Raw genomic sequence first — 24,737 nt, forward strand, 5'->3', positions numbered from 1 at the left:
ATCCATGAGAGCACCTTGCGTTATGATGATTTCATTTTCAGGAAAAGATTCTTCTCAATAGAGAAAAATGAAAGAACTAATGGGGTTACCAAGAAAATAAATTCTTGCAATACTCAGAAATAAAATGAATGTGGAAAAATTTAGCCTAGTATTAGAAATAATAAATTAAGACAAGGTTTATGACATGTCAACCTGCTTTATCTCTTTGGTGAAGAAGGTTCCATTTTAACTATGACATCTCAGGATGTGATGCACTGTACCTATTTTAGATAAGTTCTGTTGCAGAAACGTGCAGTTCTTTCCTTTTCTTGCAAGAGTAAATAGTGGAAAGAGAGTTTGAAACTGATCTGAAAGAGCCTCCTTCTTAGCAAGTCAATGTAAGCTCACATCACTTTGTTTCAATTAAAACTTTATTTGCTGCAACTTGCAGACAAGTATTACGGGTGTATGGCCCAGGTAATACTTTTGATGATCCATCTTCACTGATCTACTGCTGCTCACAGTTGCCCATCTCAGCTGTTTATTTTTGAGGAAAATGAGAGAAATCCCATCTCGGAATACCCTGTCCAGAGAGAAACTGGCATGCGTCTTCTCATTGCTGTTGACTTTCTCAAAAAACATTAAGGGTCATATTTTATACTCTTGATAATATGGAAGATTAATTATCTGTACAAGTGTCCATGTCTGAACTCATCCGCTTTTCAGCTTGATTAAGGTCCGTGTTTAATCCTGTTTTACAACGATCTTCCAAATAGATGCATTCAGCAAACTAAAATCACTAAATTTCATCATTTTATAGTTTACAATAATTAAGTTTTGTTGTATTACCGTCTACTCTTAGAGCACAAAACTAACCGTAGTTATAGAACTCTTTGATTTGTATATTTTTATCATCTGCTCTGGTGTCTGTGTCCCAAGCAAACTAAATAATTCCAGCATTTCTTATCAAGTTATATCTTGTTCACAGACATCTGAAAATCAGATCTTTTTCATTCAGGTGTTTAACTCAGTATTTTGATATTTCATTTTAAACACCAGCTTTGAAAACTGTCAGTGTTCCATTAATCATCAGAGTATCTTTACTCAGTATTTTTGAAAATCTGTTTCATGCAAAGAAGTCCCAAACAAAACAAACCAAAAAAAGATTCAACATTAAAATTATGCCAGATCCAAATCTTAAGATTGGAGATTCCTAAATTTTGAAGACTTATGATATTCATTGTGAAAAATAAATGCAGTTGATCCTGGTTTCTTTAAACAATGGGCAAAACAAAACCTCATACAACTCTTCAGAGAACAGAGGTTTGACATTCATAGCAGAATGTTTATGGGCATCCATTATCTGCAATATATTTAAGAGGAAAATAGTTAAAATCAGGTCCTACAACATTTATCACCTAAATATAAGATTATATATTTTATTGATCCCCATACATTCTCCATTAACTCTGGGTCAGTGTCATTAAATATCTTGGCTATTTTCTTTTGTAGGGGTCTTATTATTTCTATTTGTTATATTTAGCAGCTGTACCTACAAATTCCAACAGGGAATTAACACTGCATTGTATTAAAACTGTCCAAACAATTAGCTCAAAGCCTGTTTGTGTTCCAGGGAACTCATATTTTAGAATGGGGTGTGGAAAGGAAAAGAATTGGCAAAGGAAATTTGAAGTACACTCATTAAAATATTAACGCCTACAGTTGCACTGTCAGGCCCAGCTAGTTCCTCAAACTAGCTGAGGAACAATGGTGAATGTTTAACAATCCTCATACCCTAAATTAATATACTAATGAAATGGTGTTTATTAAAAACCTCTTGACACATATGTTCCTTATTGAAAATTTCCACTGAGTACAAGTGCTTTTGAATGTTTAGGGAAGGTCTCCAACATAGAAAGTCTCTTAAGGAAAGAGAAAGGAATTTTCATCTCTCTATCTCTGGACATTTTGGGGTTCAAAAAGTTTCAGGGAAGGAGGAGATTTGGTATTGTTCAGAGTCAATTTGCACTGGCTGAGGAAATGACGAGAAGGAAGCTATTTCCCCGTCTCGGGTACCATGTGGTGTTCCAAGATAAGGCAAGCACTTGCTAATTTGAGTCCACAAGCAGGAAATGTGATACATCCATTTCCTTTCAGGCAAACAACACAGTTCCCTGGCAGCACAAAAGCATTGCTTCTACTGCTAGATCTCAAAAGTTGAGAAACCCATTGCTCCTCTGTGGACGTACCGTTCTATATTTGTTATTTGGATGTTATGGATAGAAACAGTACTTACTCTCCAATCACATGGCCACCAAAGTTTTGGGGTAAGGATTTTGTTTCTTCTTCTAGAATGTCGTTAAAGTGGATGCTGAGATTCGCTGGTGATTGCCTTAAAAAGTACATCTGGGTACTTTCAAGCCTCATGGTGGAAGCAAAAAGTAATGAATAGATTTTTTATTTCTTGCAGTGCAAAAGATTGTTTTCCAAATATTTCTTTGACAAAGTTTTATCATGTTTTAAACTAATCAAGACAGCAGGAACTGCCAGGGCAGAATTGATTGTTTGACAAAGTTCATTACTGAAGTCAGTTGAAAAGGTCTCTATTGACTTCAGTGTGTTTCAGATCAGGTAGACATTCTCAACTGTTTAATGGATGTACCTACATGGCAGACATGATCTGTTTCATTCTCTGATGAATAGGAGGTAGCAGAAACTAAACGTGTTGCAACCTTTGGAATAAACTCTTACTCCCCCAGAATGTAAAATGATTTGCAGTTTGTAGCGGTGTCTCGTGATCAGATTTTCCTCACTTTTTCCTCAGTATATACTTTGATTATTTTCCATTAAGATTGTTTTCCTTCACCCAAACCTGGGAATGATTCATTAACTGAAATGTATAGAGTGTGAGATGGAAGTATATTTTATACTGAAATTCATTTGAGGTAATTAGATTCACTGACTTGATCCTACAGGACTCCGTGCAACAGCTGTGGAGAACATTTCTCTCCAAAAAGCTCTATCTCTTGCTATGTTTAGCATTAACATGTATTAGTATTTATCATTAGCCTTTAGCATTAGCATGAATCATATGATCCGGTTTTGTCTATTTTATTATTGTTATTGAGCAATGACGGCTCCAAGAATTTGTGCACTATCTAAAACTAAAAAATACTATGTATTAGCAAAATGGGAGTTTGTTGCATAGAAGTGCCCTGGGAAAAGAGTGGAAAATAACTATACAAGAATATTTAAAGAAGTTCCTTCATTTCCTTAGCATCAGAAAGTCTGTGGAATGCCATCCACATGTTTTCTGCAGTGACATATATTTTCCTGCTGGGAGGCCACGAGCAACTCACTTCATTTTTGTGTCTTGGGCTAAAAAGTAGGAAAATGATCCTGGATGCCTTTGAGAAATACTTGCAGATTAACTGAGGAAAAAATACTGTTATTACTGTTTCTGGGTCTCTTGTTGTCTGAAGGCTGTCTGCTGGACTCTGAAGAATAACTATCATCTTTGTAGAGTTGAACTACATGTAATTCTAAAATGGCTCTTTGAGAACAAAAATGAAAGTGCTTTCATCAACACGTATTTTAAGAATCCTTTAAGAATGTGTAAAAGGTACTGCCCCTTGTTACTGCAGATTTGCTTTTATTCTGAGGTAAATTATTGCTTCACTCATATGGAAACATACACACAACATGGCAACATTATATGAAACTCTAAGGATTCATGCTCAGATTGTGGGCAAGGTGTTCTCCATCTTCATGAAGAGTCAAAAAAAAAGTACCTAAGAAGTGAATGTTTAATTTCCACAACATATTGCATGCAGCTGGCCCCACTGGTCCTGCTGTTGCTCTGTTGTTCCATTTAAGGTACTTCTCCAGGTGTGCCAAGCCCTGTCCTTCAATATTAAGAGCTGCATTTGACAACACAGAGCAGGACGTGCATGAGCTGTCTTATTGCTGAAAGGGTCAGCGTCTCCTTTCACCAGCATTGCCCACCCGGCTTGCCAGGGACCGAAACTGTACCCAGCCCTGAACACCTCCCATTTGCTTACATTCTGACAGCAAATGAACCTCACAGCTTGGGTTTTTGTGAGGAGCTTGCATGGTCCTGGGAAAGGAAGATACCTTATACACTTTTCTCCTTTTACTGATAGATTTTAGAAGGGTTAATCGCATTTCCTCTTCCTTTCCTTTAGGTATAGTGTATGTGGTAGACTAAGGAGGGACACAGTGTCAGAAGACAATGACTGACGCAAGCTCACTGTGAGGAAACTTCATTTAAAATGTTAGAAGTGTATTTTCTGGCATCCTTGGGGATGCATGAGATAAAAATACAGCTGCATATAATAGAGGTAAATAAAATTGAGTTCTTTATTAAATGAGAATGCAGTATTTGAAACTGTGATTTGTCAGGATATGGCTTACAATCTGTTTCACTGTTTTTCTAAGCCACCCACCATGTAGTGCTCTGAGTGTGAATACTTTTCCAAAATGCAGATCCTTTTCCGCGCATATATATGACTTTCCAGCAGCTCCTGTGGACTTGATCAAAGTGTAAATTTCTGCATGTGTGTAAAGGTTCGCTTAGAGGGACTAACTTTGTGAGAAAAAAATAAGTGCTGTAAAAATTGTTAGAGTAACAATTCATAATGATATTTAATCTCTTACAATTTTAAAAAAACATCTATTGTCTAACAGCTGCTTCCCTACTCTGGAAAATATACAGGCATCCTGTTTTCTAAAGCTGTCCAGTTTCCAATGGTAACTTCACACAATAGCATCTTAAAAATGACTCCAAGAATTTTAAAACAATGAACAAACTAAATTGTCCTCCACTTATTTATGTGTGAGCACATATAAATCTTTTTACAACTGTTCCGCTTAGTGGAAGCATGCATGAATAAAGCTGAGTAGATAAAACCAAGATATACGTGCCTTGATATAAGTCATGCTGTGTGAATTGCCTAAGTAGTCTAAATCCTCTCTATATATTCATGCAAAGCCTGTAAATAATAATAATAATAATACTAAAAAAACTAACACACTTTTTTTGCAGGCTCAGTGTACAGTCAATCACAGCCTTGGGAGTCGGTAGGATGCTTAGCTGCAGGTCTTGCAGGGCAATGAGTTGATGCTGTACCCCATCGTAATTCCTTTGAGTTCAGGCTTCACTGTCATCATTCTGCAGTATTTCTGAAATGCTAAATTATGCAGCTGAGTAAAACAGAAGAAACAAAACAGTAGTTTTACTGGCCTAAAATCAATTCCACCAGGAAACCAAAAAAAAGGAATATTAACCTACTCTTCTCATTTAAATTAATGAGTTTCATGATAGAGCTCCTGGCCCTGTCAGCAAATATCCTCTGTGTAAGGTGCCACAAGCATAAAATCGGGACTCCAATTCTCACTTTGCTGGAGCTGTTCCCTACTACAGATGTTGCGCAGAGTCTTTGTAGCCGTACATGCTGGTTTCAGGCAAGTTGTCTGAGCTACTGTGAGGATGCAGGAGCTCGTATCTTTCAGGTGCCAGCTTCTATGAAGCCATGTAACCTCCAGTCACCCTATTTTGCACTAGGAATCCATAGTATAGTACTTGGCAGAGGTAGGAAGAGAAGCACTTAACGTCAGCCTCTGCTGAACTTCAGCACCGTTGGTATCACATGGACTGTAGACACAGAATCTGGATCATTTTATTTTATTGGTAATTTCAAAGGGAGTTTTGGCAATAGCTGAGTGAGAAATTCAGGGTTTGGTACCCATCTATCAACTACTAATCTCATTTTTTACTGTTTTAATATAACCTTTATTGAATTCATTTTGATTTGTAAGTTAGCAGTGGAAGCAAAGATGTTTCCACTTGAACCAGGAGTGCATTTCTTGTAATTCCTAAAAGCATTCTCAGTCGCTCACACAATTAAATACAATAAATGGCTTTGAGACAATCCTATTTCTTCAGTGCAGATAGTAATATACTTTCAGATCAGAAAATTTAATTTAAATAGTACATTTGATCAATATGACAGCAGCAGAGAGAAAAAGTGTAAGCAGATATTAATCAACATAAACTCAGATCCCTAGACTATCCTTCAGTCTAGTTTTACTCAAGTATCTATTTAAAAATTCAACATTACAATTTAATACCTTAAAAACATTAAAGACATTTTTTTTTCTTGAATCAAAATCCAGGGTGTTATTTGTCCAGTGTATGGAAACAATAACATATATCTACTGGCTTCCAGCATTTTAAGATTGCAAATTGCCTGGCACTAGCTCTTCAAGCGTTATCACTTCACTTTATAAGCTACCAATGCACTCATGGTTTTAAATGTAATATCAAATTTTGCCTTGTCTCTTTCTCAACTCACCGTTCTTCCCCTTATTAGAATGTGTTTGTTTGCTTGAAAAACATCATACTATGTACTTTGCCGGAAAAGATGGTCATTAAGGATGAGCATATTCTAACATCTGACACTGTGTCATGGTATCATGTTACTGGCCTAGCAATAATGGTGGTTAAGAACTTCGCATCATCTTTTTTATGAACTGAAATGCTACTTGTGAAGGGCAGCACTGACACAAACAGTGACACAGCTGCCAATGACAGGAAAGTCCAACCCAGACAGCCATGGGACCTGATTTCTCTTCTGGGATCCTTCACGGGCAATAGATGCAGCAGTGCAGAAGCAACAGCAGCAAATCCAGCCCAGTTCTTTGCAAGTGAGAAAAGAAGTATTTGGCTAGCTGTGTGGTGACCAGCTTAAGCCTGTTGGCTTTCACTCTGATGGCTGTGTCAGTGCATTTCCAGCATACCCACTGGGTGATCTCTCCTCATTCCCTTTGCTCCTCTCCACACGCTTTGTACCCCTCCAGTCCAGCCTTAGCAGCAGCAAATAAAGACTCTGGAAGCTACCTCAAATGAAGCTACCACAGCTGAAGATGTGGACACACAGAGGCTACAGTTTGGAGCCATCTGTGGAGCACTTGACAGCAGATGTGGCAGTGGTAGCTTCTACCAGGCCATTCTCTTCCTAGTTTGATGGCTGGAAAAGACCATCATAAACCAGAGAACTACAGAGGGCCTTTATCCTGGTAGACTGGGCATTGCTAGTAGGGCAATTAATTAATTAAACTGAAGATGCAATTCCTTTGCTGGCAGATAGGAGGAAGTGAAGGTATGACATAGAGGCACTTCTAGATGCTTTACACCACTGGGGATCTTTTTCTGAGTAGAGAAAGACTTTGGGGTTGAAGTGGAACAAAGTAGGAGGAAAACATGACACAATTAGAGCCTTGGATTCAGGTGCAGTATTAATCTCAAGGATGCATTTCCTGAATTTTTGTTTTTCCTCTTCTCTCCCTTTCCCATTTCTCTCTCTTCACAATTTCACCCTAGCATGCATATTCTTCCTGGTATTTTAATTCGTGGCAATCAGCCAAAACAGAGCAAGGGGACTGAAGACACTTCATCAACTGGTATTTTTCCTTGCAGTTGGTCTTTTTTTGTCACTTCTTTGTGTTTTGGAAAACCCCAGTGATTTTAAATATGCAATACATGGCAGCATATCACACATCCTAAGGAGCTCACAGCACATGGAATAAATGTCTTCAAAGGAGATATAATCTCTTTCTGCAGAGTCTTTGGGTTATATCACTGATGCCTGCTAAAGTTTGGAAATGGGATGTAAACAAGTGAGCTTCTTTCTTTTGAAATCACTCTGCTGGAGTCAGACAACTTCAGACTTTACATGCTCCTGTTGTTGGAAGCAGCCCCGATGGGAGAACAGAGAAAGGGAGAGACAAAGTGCTTTTTTCCAACCTCATGATGCAGTCCTGCTCTAGTGTTTTAGGGAATAATTCCTTCCAGTGTTTATCCAATGTAGGAGGACATTGTCCTCTTCAGAAAACAGACTGAAAATGAGGATAGAGCCTTTTAGTGCAAATACGAGTATTGCCATAACCCAAAAGACCACACTGTATTTTTGATGACTAAATAAACAGTTCTCCATTCATGGTACTACTGGGGACAATAAATGAAAATTGTATTCCAGTGATAACTGACTTTGTCAATTTTGAATTTCTTTAACCTCATTGCCTTTTTGCATTTAAACAATTTATAAACAATAGGTAAAATTACCAAATAAACATAAAAATTAAAAGCAAGCCAAATTCATCAATACCTGGTGAATGAGAGGGAAAGGAGCAGAATAGCACAATGGTTACAGCAAATGTTATTGGAGGAAGGGATGTTCTGTATCAATTTGGTGAAGTCAAACATATCTGAAAGAATAAATCTGAGTTCTTTGGCCAGAAGCCTGTACTAATACCTTTCCCATGTCACAGACAGCCATACACACACACACACACACTCACACACATATAAAAAATGCAGTCTTCACACTGACTCTGCATCTCCCCATCTGGCTTCCACTGACTATGTCTACAGCGACAACTTTCCTGCTCAGACTTCCCAGAGTGCTTTATCATGCACTACTTTAATAAGTCTGTTTGCTTAACACTCAACTTTCAGAGCCTGGCTTCTGGCTCATCAGGGATACTGATCCATCACTCAAGACTTGAAACTCAGGGCTTTACCTCATTGTGTGGGATATTAAAGGACTCAAATTGTCAAACAGACTTCTGCCCCTGTCGTGATGGAGTTAATATGAGAGCCAAATGTATGTGAACAAACCCTCCTTCCAGCTCCCCACCTATCTTTTCCAATCAAATAAATGGCTCATACTTCCATGTTTGTTATTATAGATTTTCTAGAGCCCTGCTGGTTCTTTATTGCTTACGTAACCTTCCACCTTCTGACTAATATTTTCTCCTTTACTTTTTCAAGCTGGAGCTTTTAAAAAAAGCAAAAGTTGTACATCTCCAAAGGTACATTTCCATACCCTTGAGACATCTAATAACAAAAAGCAGGTTGTCTTTCATTCCCATTCCACAGCCAAGTATACCTACTGATAATAGGAAAAGAGTTTGTTTTGAAGAGCATGTAATCCAAATACCCACATTGATTGGTTCCAGCCTATGTCATTGGCATGTGAACAACCCAATACAAACCTAGTCTAACACATAAAATAATAAATAAGAAGGAGGGATGCATTTCCTAGTTTAGTCAGAAAGTTCTCAGAATCCACCACATGAAATGGCTAGGAAAACTGGTGGAAAAATACAGCCTTGGAGACTTTTTCCCTGTTTCTTAGCCCGGAAGATATTGATCAGATGGACTAATTAGAGCATTATTCTGCTGAAATATGTGCAAGACATTGTCTGCACTGGAAGTTTCTAGTTGTGTGACTGCATAATATAAGGCATAGTGCTGAAGGAAATAGGATATTCTTATATGCCTTTGCATCAGTCTGATATGGACAGACCGTGTCCTTTGGACTGCAGATTTCCCCAATTCTATCAAATAATGCAGCTGCAAGCGTACCTGGCTTAGTGGCAGTGTAGCTGTGTTGAGTAAAGGCAATGGTGACATAAAGCCTCCTTCCACTACTCCTACAAGAAACCTGACAACAGTGCACAAAATTTTTATCAACTTCAAAATGTGTTCAGACTCCTGAGGTAGGGATCCTAACATGGAGTAAAATACATTGATTCTTCCCAAATTCACTGTGAAACTACAATTGTTTTATTTTACTATGGTTGACTTGAACTTAGAGCAGATCCTCCAAAAGACGTTTGTGGAAATAAGCATATTGGGAGGCAGATTTTCAGTTGGATTTCTGGAATATAAGACAGATGGTTCCTCCACATTTCAGGTCCCTGTTTGAAAAATAGAGAAAACTTCCCTGTGCTGCTTCGTAGGAATGTGGTTAAGAGAAAGATGACGAGGTAAAATGTGACACAGGATCAGACAGAAAGCCAGTTCTGCTTTTGCAAATGTTTCCTGTAAACACACATTTTTTTCAAGTACATTTATCTGAGGAGCAGATGTACTAAACAGATATAAAATATGATACATTTAAACAACACAGCAAAAGACAATGAGCTCTTTACGGTAATGTTACATCCTTCTTATTAGCAGTCTTAAATCTAGTGTACCTACAAGTTGTCCCTCCTGCTCCTCAGTGAAATGTTACATGATGCCACAAATTTAATTGTGAAGCCATATTTCCAGATTACTTAACCAAAGTTTTGACTTGAATGACTAACTTTTTTCATATTCATGAAGAATAATTACTATGTATCTGCATGGTGAATTTGAAGAAATTGGGACTGTGAAAATCCTATACAAATCAGCAGAGTTCTTAGGACAGGGAACAGATCTGGTTTTGTCTGTTACAAATGCCAGATGCTGGGACTGCAGACAGACCCTGAGAACATAATACGCGGACAGAAATAAACGATGGTAACACCAGTAAAACTCAGCTTCACCTCTATAGGAACTGAGAGAGACTTTTTTTTCACTCTTGGAGAGGGCTGTAGGGTAGTGCATCCTCCCAGGCCCAGCAGCATCAGAGTAACTTTTGCTGCATGTCTTCTGGAGCAACAGAGATTTCCCCTGACTAATGGCAATCTCTTTTTTCCCCTTCAGATGAGATACTGATCCATGTGAAAATCCTGTGAAATGAGATGTAGAAAATGTCACATAATTAAATCACTTCTCAAGTGGCCAAGTAGTCAGAAGCTGATTTAAGTATTCCACATAATTTTGATAATGATCACGGCAGTTAGATGACTGCCAGGGTAAGGGAGACCCACACATACCACCTTTCCTCTGCCTGAACCTATTAAGATAACTACAAAAGAGCTATTGCCCTGTCTACCAGGTCAAGGTCAGCAGATGATTTTCCCTTTTCCAGCTCCCCTGACCACAGCGTGAGCTGACTTGGTATGTGTCACAAGGCAGCAGCAGAGCAGCCTGGGCCAGTGACTCAAAAAGGACACAGGTTTCATATAAATGCTGCTAATACTGAGAGAAATGGCAACAAGGGTGTGGGTTTAACTGAAGGAAGAAAAAGATAACGTGGTGATGAGGCATTAGCAGTGGCAGCAACTGTGTTTGAACATCAACTCTTCAGTGGCAGCATGACAGCCGTGAATCTCATTCCTCTGTCACACTCAGGGTCCCTGGCTCCTCCTCTGAAGACCTCCAGAAATATTCTTATACCAAATGGGAAATAAACCTATGGCTTGTGATGTAATTCTACAGGAAGGCATTGCTCATTTCCCCCCTCTCAGCTTCAGGATATACCATGTGTCTCTTCCCCCTCAGCTGTGTTTGAGAAGGGCTGATTTTTATGCAGCTTCTCAGTTGGATTTCTTATACGTGTGTCAGTACTACTTGCTGGAGCAGCTGTGTCTGCGTGCTTCATTGTCTTCCAGTATTGCTACAGGGAGCCTGAAGCAGCTAGGCAAGAGATTCTACTCATACTGGTGCCATACAAATGTAGGAACCCAGCACTTCCTCTCTGCTTCATCAGGGACAAGAGTCAAGGTCATATGTCACATCTAAACATACTCTGCCCACACTGATTTCTCCAGGAAACAGAACTGTGTATTAGCCTTACACTGTTATTTTCCAGGTAACTTTTGTAGGTACCATTTTGTATCAACTACCAGAGTACTATTGTTTTGTATAGATCCTACAAAAAAATTTATCTGATAAATCATATACTCTCTTCTGAAGGGTCAGAATGATGATTGTATTCCAAATTTGATATGATTATGCTTATTTTGCTGTCAGTTGAGTAAAAGATTTGACAAGCACATGAAAGTTATCGCTTCCATTCCTGAAGCAAAGGGGATTGTATCAATAGTCAGACCTTGCATTTAGGAAGCTAATATGTGAATCCATTCCAAGATCTTATGTTCAGGCCTGTCAGAAAGATAAAAGCAGATATTGATGAGGGACCTGTTTTTTTTTTTTTTTCCTTGCCCTTATTCTGGCAAGCCCAAAGAAAAGAGTATTACTGTAGTTGGATGAAAGCAAGAAACTATGTCATGAAGAGAAGAGACCAGTCTTACTCCTGCATGCTGTCTATTCAGAGCACGATTTCTTCCTTGTGTATAAATTATTCTTTTAAAGTGAGTCTGTCATCCTCAGGCTGTGTTTTGTTGCCTTCTAATTACTGCTTCTTTCCTGCTTTCCCGCCACCCCCCATACAGCCATTGATTTATCAAATGCTTAACCATCTTTAGCAGGAAGGAGGCAGATCTAAGGTAGTAGAAAGAAGAACCAACATTTCTTCAGAGTATTATTTAAATATTAATCAGACACACAGTTCATACACATTTTGGCAATTACACCTACTGTATTGACTATATGGTGCTGCTTGTAGTCACATGAGCTGCCCAAAGTGTCACGCTTTGTTTATCCACCAAATCCAGAAATCTTGTCTTTAGGAAATTAAGTATATTTCTTTTTCCAAGCATCACACCAGTGGATGTGTTGGCGTGTGAACCTGTTGGCATCAGCAGTCACATAATAAAAGGACTTTAGTGCTGTGCTTTCCCCCCAAGAAAAATCCCATGTAGCTGCATGCTCCACTGCTAGAGCCTAGCAGGATTCAGATTCCGATGAGTTGGTCTCAGTACATTGTGGATGCAATGATTCTGCCTTAGTTCTTCTTGTAGAACGTATTGAAGGAAAATGATCTGTATTTATACACAACTTCCAATTTAACCACTGTAATTCATTTAACCAAGAGTCTAAAATTTTTGTGAGCCAAATGAGTGGCTGTGAGTGGTGCCATCTCCCTTATACAGCTTAGTCTGAAGCACAGAGATGGAATGAGATGGCCACAATCACAAAAGAAGAGCACAAAATAAAATCAAGACTGACCGTTTTGTCTTTCTAAGATTATATTCATTTCGCAACTCTATCCTTTTGTCTGGGAAAAAAAAAAAGAAAAACAGAAAAGACTATCAATAACAGTACAGATAATTTCAATTTTTCCTGCTTTTCAAAGTCAAAGCTTCACTTCCTATACAACCTTAATAAAAGGTATTTACTCAGATTTTGAAACCTATTGTATAGTAGTTAAGTTTGCACCAAGAAATCCTAAGTTATTCTCCTAAAAACTCTTCAAAACCAAAGAAAACATAAAAGTAAGTTTTTAGGCTGCAGTAGATCTGGTTCCAAGGTAATAATTTAATTCCTTTCTACTTGAGGAGATGGAAATGAGACTTACATGAGTTAGATTTTCATGGACTGAAAATGGGACATTAGTGACTTAAGATTCATCTGTTAAATAACCTCAAGCAAAACTACATGAACAATACAAATACAGCATTGTTATGAAATAATGTCTAGGAATTTTTCAGCAAAATAATTGGATGAGAAAAAAACAGTCAGTTCAATGCAATGCAAAAACCTCTTTGGGCTCTGATACATGCTTGCTGAAGCAAGCAGCCGGGGCAGTTTCTGCTTCTCAGCAGAGGCCTGTGCCTTGCTTCTCTGGCATCTTATTTGCAGAAGAAAATTAATTCCCTGTTTCAGGCACTTGAATTCACAATCCAGCATCTGAACACACACTTACGGTGTATCTGACCATTTAACTGACATCTCTTAATTTTAAACCCTTTGTTTTAAAAAATTATATTATATTGATGCTACCTCTCAGCTATCCGAGGTAATGGAAGGATGAGCCAATCAAGCAGACACATGGCTTCTATGGAAGATGCGTAAGTTATGCAGGCAGAGTACAAATGAAGAAGGAGACCGCTGATGGCTCAATTGATTGAGAAGTGCAGGAGTCTCTAGGCAAGTAGGACCTGGACCAGCCTGGTGCAAACACAGCCTCCCAGATACCACAGGCTCATGTGGGACAAGCACCAAGGTCCAACTTCAATCTGAGTCTCCAGCCTGGGTTGTCTGCCTGGGTTATCAAGAGCTGACTAACACTCCAGATCAGTAATCATCCCACTTAGAAACCATATCAGTGTTTATCAACTTGTGGTTATACAGATTCTTGTGGGTACTACTTAATTAGATCGCCTAGCCCACAATGAAATAGATATTCATATTTGACTATCTCTGAAACTGATTAGTGGTCACACAGGAAGTACTAGGAGAAAAAAAGCTCAAGTTTCTGAACTCCAGACGAGTAATTGAAGAATACCACATATGAACATGTTTCTGTATTCTCAAAATGTTCACTATTATACTTGTTCCCTGAGGAAGATAAATGTAGCAAGAGATTTTTTGCATTGCTGGATGTACCTCAGATATTACTGCTGTGAAAAAAAGTATGAAAACCTGATGTAAATACAGATGTCTCTGCCGGCTACCTGAATACTTGTTTATTGGATACTTTAGATCAGTATTCAGCAAAGCTCTTTCTCCCATTCTTCAACTTTGTACAACTTTCTTAATTTTCACCCGAAGAGGGCCCTAGTCTTAGCACTCTCAAAAAATAATGAGACTATAAATAAAATACTAATTACTATTTTCATTGATGGCTATTTTTGAACAAGCAGTGCACAAGTTAGACCTGTCAGCAGAATACTGTGTGACAGTATTTCAAAGGCAGTATATTTCTGAGTGAGAAGAGACTGTTTCTCAGAAACTTTGCAGTTTGGGGCCCCAGTAGATTTACTTCTGCTGCTGTCAGGACATGATGCTGTATGTATCATCTGTTTCATTCATTTTCTCTATGTTAGTATATGAAGTACATTTCAAATGGAGAGTAAGAAGGACGGAACTGGGAAGGGGAGATTGCTCCTCTCCTGGGAAGCAGGTGAGCAGGTTGCAGGGGAAGAGGGAGAGAGATTGCACAGCTAAGAACAAGTAGCAGAAACACAGTCCTGCCTCTCAGGTGACGGCAAAGACTAAGAGGCAAATGTGCAGAGGTTGCGGCACTTCCAAAAAGCCCTGCGTTGAGAAACACTGTTTGTCGAATGTGCCGGGCAAGCTGAAATGCAGCTTTTATTTCTAGCATACTTGGCATCTCAAGGTACTTAGAGTGTGCTTTGTCACTCCGAGTTTCCTCTCTTAAAATATTATACTTCATATTCTAATAAAGCTTGGGCTTCTATTGAAACACTTCTTGGCCTTTCATGGGTTCTCACAGTAAGGACAAGCTCCACCTGAACCTGTGTCTGGGCGAGGCAGGCTTTTCTCAGGCCACAGACAACAGAATTGCTGTGGTGAGATCGAAGATGACTTCAATGTATTCCTTGCCATACAGTCTTCCCAGCAACCTGAAAACATTGTGCTTTGTTCTAAGCCTGGATGTCTTCTGTTTTTCTAAATATAGCATACTTACTTTGGTGTCTCCTCCTTAATTTTAAGAATTCTAGGAAATCCTCCTTAATTTTAAGATTTCACTCCAGTCACTCATGCTCTGTTCATATAGGAAATTATTTTATTTGCAAGCTCTGTGAAATAATCATATATCCATTAAGTGATAGCTACAATGCCATATTGCACTGTGGCAAATTGTGTTTTACTGTTTGATTTGGGTTCATGCAGGGACCGTATAACTTAGGCCTAAGCTCTGGTTTTGTGAGGATGGTAAGAATGCCTTGCCAGAGGATTGTTTGCTGCACATGCAGAAAAGATCAAAATTATATTACTGTCTTTGTAATGCATTAGGAGTCATAATGAAACCGTGTGGTAACAAAGTTTCTATCTCTGTCTGCATAAAGAAATCTTTGCTTTGTGTTGTATAGTTGTGCCAAAGGCATTAAATTAAACATGCTGACATCTCTATCTTAGATTATTACAATTACTCTTTATCTATCATTCCAGTAAAAATCAACTTCCAGTAATATCGAGGGAACATTATTAACTCTGAGTTGTTTTGTAGGATATTGAGACAGCATATTCCACTCTTCTGGCATTTTATCACAGTGAATTATGGTATTAGTGAACAAAGCAAGTGTAGTCTGGTACATGGATATCATCCTCGACGTCACCGTGGATGGCGAGAAATGTGAATTTAGGACCAGTCTTAGCTGCATGTTTCTCCAGCAGCACAGATATTTGGATGAAGCCACAAATCTGTACAAGCTTTACTTCATTAAGCTTCTGATCACCTTTGCTGTGCCTCAGTCCACATTACTTTCAAAGCCTCTGCAAAATGCTAGTCCTAAGTGTTTATGGCAATGTGATTCAGAGTTTTTCTGAGTTTTGAGGTACTATTAACTTGTCTGTAATCTTTGGTTGGCATGTTTCTTGTTAGCTTTTCTTGACACCCTGTTTTACTAGAATTAAGGTATTTTATGTATTGTTTAGATTTTCAGCATAAATTTCCAGCAGAGGGCAATCTTGTTCCTAGGTAGGTGTCTCTTTGTGAAGTTAACCCTCTAATCGACAGCTGTCCCCTCTGTATTTTAGAATACTAATCCAAGGGCACAGACTGCATATTTTTTTAATACCTTGTCATTTACTTAATAATAATTTTTCAGATGCTTCTGGAGCCTATTTGCTTACCCAATCGAAGACAGTCTTAGAAACTGCACAAAATAACGTCAGCATGGGCCTTGAGCTGTCATCTGTTCTACCTTCTTTTTTCAAGACAGGATTAACTATATTACAACAACTCTTGACTGATATTGGTTTTTAAAATCTTTACTGCGGGTAGATGCACCTCCTACCTGGACTATCTATTCTAGCTCTTACCTGTCCTCACAGATAGAAACACATTTTTTAAGTGCAGTACTTCTTATTTTATCTGCAGTGGAAATAAAAGCAACTGTTTATTTGTTAGGTGAAGTGGGAGAATTACTGTCCATTGCTGCAGAGAAGAATCTTGCACTAGCACAAGCAAATGAAACGTGTCTCTGGCATGCTGTGTTTCAATGCAAAGCACTGACATTTTGGACAGCCCAACTATCTTACTTATTTTAGTTATTAGTTCTCATGTCCTGCACAGTCTGCTTTTATTTCAGCTTTTTTCCCCACAGATTGTATTTTCCAGATGCCACCGTCTTCATCTGTTTGTTTTCTGGACATCAGAACTACCTGAACCACCTTGTGCTGTACCCTGACACTCTCACTCTTTCCACAAGAGTCTCAAGTGACCTTTCTTAAACCTTTGCCATGACTAAGATCACAGCTGGTTGATATCACACAGCAACTGATTCGCCCACCCAACTGAATCATGGACTGCCTACAAATGATAAATGAGAGGCTGTTTTGCTAATACAATTAGTGACAAAGATCGGGAAGATAGCAATGTCAACACTTGTCAGGTACAGAGAAATTGCTTTTTTGAACTCAGCATGACAACAGCAGCACAGGAGTTGGCTACTGAAACCAGCCACAGCTTTAAACTGAGTTTTCTTGGAGTTGGTAGAACCGCCATAAAATTTCAAGTAGTTCAAATCACTTCAAACCTTCTGTGGTGGGAAAAAGTGGTGGCTCTCTGTGCCCAGGGTATTCTTCCTTTCCAAACTCGCTGCCCAGGATGCATGAGGAGTAGCTGCAGCTTGTCCAGCTTAGAGATGTATATTTTCTGCAGCTGTAGGAAGGTGCTGTGGTTTTATTGAAACTTTGATGGACCCTGGCTGCTCCAGTCTGGTTTGCACAAATGAGGCTGTGTTATGAACATCCACTGATGACTCACCTGAGCCTCACCTGAAATCTGAGACATTGAGACTCCTGTAAAACAGTATCTGAACCATTCTTACTGGTCAGGTTACTAGATTTGTCATTTGTAAGGGCAATTCATGCTTTAATACACTAGCTGGTGCTCTACGTTAAGCTGTGCAATCTTCAGGTATGAATTCCCATACTGGTTTGTATGTTGTTTTATACTGAGGTTTCATTTGGGAAAAAAATCTAGGGTGAGACAGAGGCTGAACTGGATTTCTCCATGTCTGAGACCAAACTCCCTACCAGTTGTCCAGGTTTTTCAACTCTGGGACAAGGCAATGTGCGTGTGCTCAAGTGTGTGTTCATGTAGGGGCGAGAAATCTTAGACAAGATTTGAGTCACTGGCATAAATGACATAAATCAAAGAAAGCTCACAAAAATGTGAGAAGGAAAGAATTAAAATGGAAATATATTTAGAATTCTAAAATTTGGATTGAAATTATAAAAATAGCTCTTTTCCACTATACAACATGGTAGGATGTTCTGATACTTCTCATTGCTAACGCAGCTGAAATCAACGAGCTTGTACATTCTGCGTACAAGCTTGCTGAAGCCCACATGGAATAAAGTTTGCATGCCAGGTGTGCAGTTTTGGGCAGCTGGAAGAAAACAGAAATGGGAAGATTACTCTCATTTGCTGAAGTAAATGAACAGAATCTTGCTCTACCATAATATAAGTAAAACATCTCTCTAGCAAGCTGAGGCTGAATGCTGAACAATACCATTCTTAACTGACAAGCCACCTTACCATTTCTAATAACTTTAAGATAAAACTACTTAAGTATTTCTCTTTTAATAAAGCAATAACAAAAAGTTAACTGCTCCAAAACATAAAGAATATTTGAAAGTCACCCACCAGAAATCAAATTAAATGTGTAGGTATCATTTCACCTTATTGGTGTTTCCTGCCTCTTTGTGCTTAGCAGTAGCATGAGCAGAACAGATACTTGGAAAGGTAACTGACTCTTTATTAGTTTTATTAGCTATTGGCAAATATGCAGTTCAAATTCAAGTCACGTGCACAGCCTGACTAAAAGATGCTTTTCCATTTCTCTTTCCTTTGCATTCAGTATTTGGTCCCCTCTTCCCCTGCCCCACCCTGGTTCTTGCTCTGAGATGCTCTCATTGAAACTGCTGCTTATGATTTTGAGAGGTACTACTGTCCTTTCGTATACTTGGCCAGCTGAAAAGTTTACAAATGTATATACTTGTGAGCATGGGGCTAGACAGCTCTTGTGCCCACCCTAGCTTTACACCTTGGGGAATGGATGATAAGACTATAGGAAAGATGCAAGTCCCAAGGATTTCCTGAGTTCAGGGGGCAAAATGCTGTTCCAGCCTGTGGCAGCCGGAGCTGAGGGCAAGAGGGAGATTCCTTGGGAAAATGAATCCTCAATATAAACATGTTTTGAATTCAAAGGGATGTCTTGCTACCTGATATGGTCCACACACATGAAAGGAAAATGAAACCCTCACAGAAATAAGAGATTGATCTGAGTATGTCTGCAAGGATCCTGCTAAGCTTCATGATAGAGGCAGGATCCTGCACCACAAAAAGCACATCTATTTTATGAAGAGTTTGGTTGATCCAGGGGCCTCAAGTCTAGGTAGGGACTGTGTTGCTAATTTTTGGTGAGGTATACCCCAAGGTGAGGAAGGAGAGAACGTAGTCCACTTCTCAGAAGACTTACTGTCTTTCCTACTGATGTCCAGGCTGGATGGGATGAACGTGTTTCAGGGCCATAACTAGGAAAAGCACCTTATCAGACAGTCTATTATCTTTGCTAATAACATGTCCAAATTTCTCCTGTGTGGATCCTGTAGTGTTAAGGACTTGCTAGAGGCTATGAACTAGATAGGACATATGCTAAAACTTCATATATACACTTCATGGACAGTTATGAAAGCCTTAAAGAAAGCTGCAACAACCAAGAAAAAGCTTTGCATAGCAGAGGCAATAATCCACTGTACAAACCTGTAGCACTGCATTTGCTTAACAGTGCATGCAGAAGTCAGAGAGGAGGGGATAAACAGTCTTCAGAAGGAATTGCCTGATCTGGATAGATGTTGGGCTGACAGACATGTACTGCCTTGGTGTTCAGATCTGGGGGTATCATCTAGAAGTGATGGGTGTTACTGTGGGTTCTGAATCTCCCACCTTTTTTGCATGGACATATTTGTTTCCTTATCCTTTTATTTCTGGCTTTGTACCTCAAAGTCTGTCCTGCATTGTTGAAAAAAAACCTTTGTCCTTCACTTCAGCTGATGTTAGAGGTGAGAGTGGAGAAAATTGACTAAGATGGGATACCAAATGTTTTCAGTTACGGCACAATCAAATAAAGCAGGCAGTGTGAGCAGCCTGAGAAACATACAGATCAAAACATATTTAGGGTACCAGCCCCCGGGGACTTATTGTTATCAGCAGCATCCCTACCTTATCCCCAAATTTTTACTTTTTTTTTTTTTTTCCTTAAAAGCAGAGGACAGAATGAGATGCACAGCTCTCAGGAAACCATAAGATATTATAATGGCTCCTTGGGAGACGTTTTGTGTCAGTATTGCTCTGACTCTCCTGAAAGGCTAGTTCTGCCCTGGCACTGCCCAGACTAAGGAAGAGAAAAACAACCCTGTGAAAGCCAGCTGTTCCCCTCAAAATCCCAGGTGCAGCAAGTCCCACTCTGCCTTTGATCTTTTTCTCTGTTTGGTAGTATTTTCTCCAATGTACCTCAGGGCTGTGATCGCCTGGACTTTTTAAAGAGGAAATCAATGGGCATAGATTTACAATTCTTCAATGCAAGTTTTTAGAACTGAGATACATTTCAGTGAAATTTATCCTCTGCAGGGAGTGAACAAAAACCAAGTCCGACCTATTAGTGTGACCCACGGCTCCCACTGAAGTCAGGGAGAGTCTAGGAAGAGAAAGAATAAAGTGTCTGTAACCAATGGGTCTAGCGATATTTCTGTACCAAGAAGCAACAGGATTAAATGCAGGTCCAGATGGAAATTAGAGCATTTGGGGTACTGTATGGTAACTGCAGTGGTCATGGTAAACCCAGCAGAGTTTCCCCAGAGAATAATTTGACTCTATATTTTTACAGTCATATACAGAGGTAGAAAAAATAAAAGAATCAAAGAAGTTAAAGAAATGAAGACATTATCCAAAGGGATAATTGTTTGTGCTGTACCTCCAGCACAGGGGAACAGCACGTGGGAAAGACTGAAGAGCTGCACTCAATACTTTTGTCAATTCCCTCATCTGTTTTTAACAGTGCGAAATGCTGATTTGATTGTGCAGGTGGTGAAAATTACGGCTAGAGGGATGTAGGGACAAATCCTCACCACGGTGCATGGTAACCCCAGAGGCCGGTACGCTTGCGTTGTTTGCTGTGCTTCTGCTTAACACACGAGGCTGCTGAGCCCCGCAGAGATCCCCTTCGCCTCCTCCCTGCTGGAGCTGAGCACCCAAACAGGAGCAGGGATATCAGGCAGCAGGACAGTCCTGTGCCTTGGGGGATCCCTTGGCAGTCCCAAATACAATAACCTAGCTAGCGTTCCAGCTGAGGTGCAGGAGAAATTAGCCTAAGAAAGGATTAGTTCTTGCTCTGCTTTTGCATGGACACACGGGCACAGCAGTGGGGGTACTCAGACTGCAGCTCTAGTGCTTGGGAAATGATGTCTTTAGGAATGCCCCCAGCATTTACTCAACTGGAGGTGGCCAAGTCCTGGCCCTCCCTTCCCACCTTTGGGAGTATGAGCAGGAACATGTAGTAACAGAATGTATTAAATCCATTAAAATGGCATAATAGGCTATTCCTGACCAAAAGGGGCTTGATAAGACCTTCTGTGTCTCTGAAGATGTTTTATAAAGGGCAGAATGATGATGAGGTTGTCAGAAGGCTGCTTATGGTGACAGAGCTCTGATCTGCAGCCAGGAGTTGCAGTGCAGATGCTGCCTGTGGATTCTTGCAAAAAGCAGGCCAGGCAATCACCCTTTGACTTTAGCGTGCCTGGTCAGGAGTTTCGTAGTTGCGAAAATGAGGGCTTAAAGAAAAATTATATTTTAGGGTCTAGGTTCGTCCACCTCGAACGAAAGGGCAACAAAGTGTTCCTGAGAGGGAGTAGTGCTCTGCAACAATATCCTATACTTTATCCTCTCCAGTCTTTATTTTCCCTTTTGAGAAGGATAAGGGTTATAAGACTATCTGAAAGCACAGATGACAAGCAAGCAACTGTAGGACTGTATACCCTTCCAAAATATCAGCGGCTTCATTAGGGCTCGAATTTTGTAGGCCCCATGGAATGTCAAGTCTATCCTGAAAAAATGTAAGGTGAATAAACTTGGGTAGGAGATTCATGGTGATGTCAGTAATTTGTGCTAATGTTGGTCCTGCCTAGAACCACACCTGCAAAGGATTGTAGGGTGAATATACTGCCCCTCTGACAGGGCTTGGTGGGCAGCAGCAAGGGCTGGCTTCCAATTTAATGCTGCTTGGAGTCCCCACTCAGAAAGCTGTGAAAATTTTATGCTAAGCTTTCTGGTGCTCAAGGAGCTAATTTTCCCCAACTGCGAGTACGAATCGCATAGCTAACAGTTTTTCACTGAAGGGAGATAAGGAAGGTAATAATAACTAATTCTTAAAGTGCAATTATACCAATAATCATTTATGTCTCCCCTGATGGAAGGAAAGCAAATGTTTGCTTTCCCCCTCCTGGAGCAACATACCCTAAATTTGAGCCTTACTTACTTACTTACCGAGGCCTGACTTAAACAAAGGTCACTGTTGGCGCATACTGTTGCCTGCAAGCTGGTCCCACTGGCCGTGGCTGGCACCTCGCCTTTCCCTTGGCTGTGTGCTGGCTGTCCTCCATGGCCATCCCTCGGGTGACCTGCTTTCTTTGGCTCTCCAACACCTCCTTTGGCTAATTCCCACAGTTCGGACTTGGTTTCATTATTTTGTGTTCTGGAAATGACTGTTTGTGCAGCGCCATAAATTCAGGGGAAAGGTAACAGCTGTTACCTTGCAAGAAAATTTTGAACCTAGTCTCATCTAGTCCTTTTTGGGCTCCAATGTCTGCATCCCAGTCCTGGAGTTACTGCCTTCTGTTACGGTGATCAGCCAGACACAGTGTTAGCTGGCCTGTGCTTCTGTACTCTATAGAAGTTACTCACCTTTCTCCACCTAATTAATACAATTTCCTTTTCAACAGAAATGCTTCACAACCATGGGAACACAGCACAGACAGAATAAGCATGTTTCAAGCTGTCCCATGGCTCTTTTTCACTTGTTCCCTCTTCGCTCCTCCAGTAGTCAAGATAGTGTTCCTTCTAGTTTGTGATCTTGAATTTTGAGGGGATCTATAAGGGTTTTTCATTCATTTCAGGCCTTATCAAGGATTACAAATGTATCTCCGAACTTTTTATAATAGCAATAAATCTGGTGCTTGATTGCAAAAGTAAGTAAAGTTTTCTGAAGTAACTGTCCTGTTCTTAGAAATATACATGGAAAAAAATCTTATTTCTCCACACTGGGAAGCCATGTGGGGGAGGAACAAACCCTAGCCATGCTCTTTTTTTGTTTTCATATCTCTTGATTCTTGAAAGCGTTTATAAAAGAGCTAGAGATTTATTTTTCTTAATGGCAGATTAATGCATCTTTAAGTCGGCCATTGAGGATGGGAAATATTCAAGAGACTTGGTATTACTAATGGTTATCTCTGACCATAATCATTTAGCATATAGTAATTTACATTAATTACTTTGAGGATTTAAAGTATCTGTTACTCAGCAGTAAAAGGCTGGGACATGTTCCCATGTTGTAATAAATACAAGGCTTACTCCATTAAGAACATGGCAGAAGTTACATCACTGTTGTAACAGGTGAGTTTGCAAACACGTACACATAGACCATAAACGTCTACAAACAGAATGACAAGTCTGCCTAAATCCACACCTCATATTGCCCACAGAAGCAGATGCTTGGCAGTTTTGTAACACACCTTGGGGCTGGTGGGTGGTTGATTCTGGGAGAGACTGAAGACTTCCCTTGCATTGTATCGTTGTTTAAAGCCATCCCACAGCTAGGACCACACAGCTGCTCACACAGTTCTCCCCCTTCCCCCAGAAGGGCAGGGAGAAGAAGGGAGAAAAGAAGGGGAAGGGGAAAGGAAAAAAACCTCATGGGTTGACATAAAGACAGCCAAACAGAAAAAGAACAGAAAATGAAAATAACAATAATAATAACAAGGGTGACAGTAATAATAATGACACAAGTCACCCTCACCACACCGTGAATTGTCACTATCCCAAGCAGTGATCGCAGATTCCCTCCACACCCCAGCCAACCCCATTTATATTTTGAGCGTAAAGTCTCTGGTACGGAATACTCCATTGGCCATTCCATTGTTCTGTTTGTGCTTCTTCTCAGCTTCTGTGGGAATCTGAAAAGAGTCCTTGAAAAGCATAAACATCAGTTAGCAACAACTAAAACAATATGCACTATTGACATTCTTTTCACACCAAATCTGAAACACAGCAATCACTAGAAAGAAAATTAACTCTATCCCAGCTGAAACCAGCACAATACCTCTTTTGGGCAGCTGGGCTGAAATCATGGCGCTTGGAGACGTGGCAGCATGGAGCCTCCAGAAACCTGCAGGCTGGCCCAGCTGAAACCAGGTCACATTGGTACAGAAACTGGTATTAAATGCAAGCTACTTCCTGGATGTTGTTGACTTATGCAAATTAAAGAAAAAACACCATATAGTGAGAGCAATCTGAACTGTACTGTTTGTGTTGTAAGGTTCATGTATTACATAGAAAAACCTTAGGGTTTGTTCACCTTTTAAGGAAGCTGCCATCTTCAATTCACTTTCTGGCAGGAAAATCCTTCCAAATTAATGAAATCACTTTGCTGTGTATTTTTGCTGTATTTCAGAGCAGATAACAATAGCCTTCACAGTGTCCATGCTGGTTGGACTGGTGATTGGAGGGATCATCTGGGCGTTGTTCACTTGCTTGTCCCGTCGCAGAGCTAGCGCCCACATTTCCCAGGGGAGCTCCTCAGCCTTCAGTCGTCGGTCCAGGCCCCCCTCCCATGGTCACAGTACCAGCAGGACTGGATTTTACCGCAACAGCAGCTGCGAACGTCGGAGCAACCTTAGCCTGGCCAGCCTCACCTTTCAGCGGCAAGCTTCA

At 40.0% G+C, this 24,737-nt stretch overlaps 1 protein-coding gene across 1 annotated transcript in view; it reads left to right on the forward strand.

The window, feature by feature from the left end:
- The first annotated feature begins 2,172 nt into the window (after nt 1-2,172).
- MYCT1 (myc target 1) overlaps nt 2,173-24,737 on the forward strand; it is a 22,941-nt gene continuing 376 nt past the window's right edge. The window contains 2 exon segments of the mRNA XM_009884050.1: nt 2,173-2,306; nt 24,478-24,736. Coding sequence (XP_009882352.1) covers nt 2,255-2,306; nt 24,478-24,736 — 311 coding nt within the window. The 5' untranslated portion in view covers nt 2,173-2,254.

Source organism: Charadrius vociferus, unplaced genomic scaffold (assembly GCF_000708025.1).
Source record: "Charadrius vociferus isolate BGI_N301 unplaced genomic scaffold, ASM70802v2 scaffold494, whole genome shotgun sequence".
NCBI lineage: Eukaryota > Metazoa > Chordata > Aves > Charadriiformes > Charadriidae > Charadrius > Charadrius vociferus.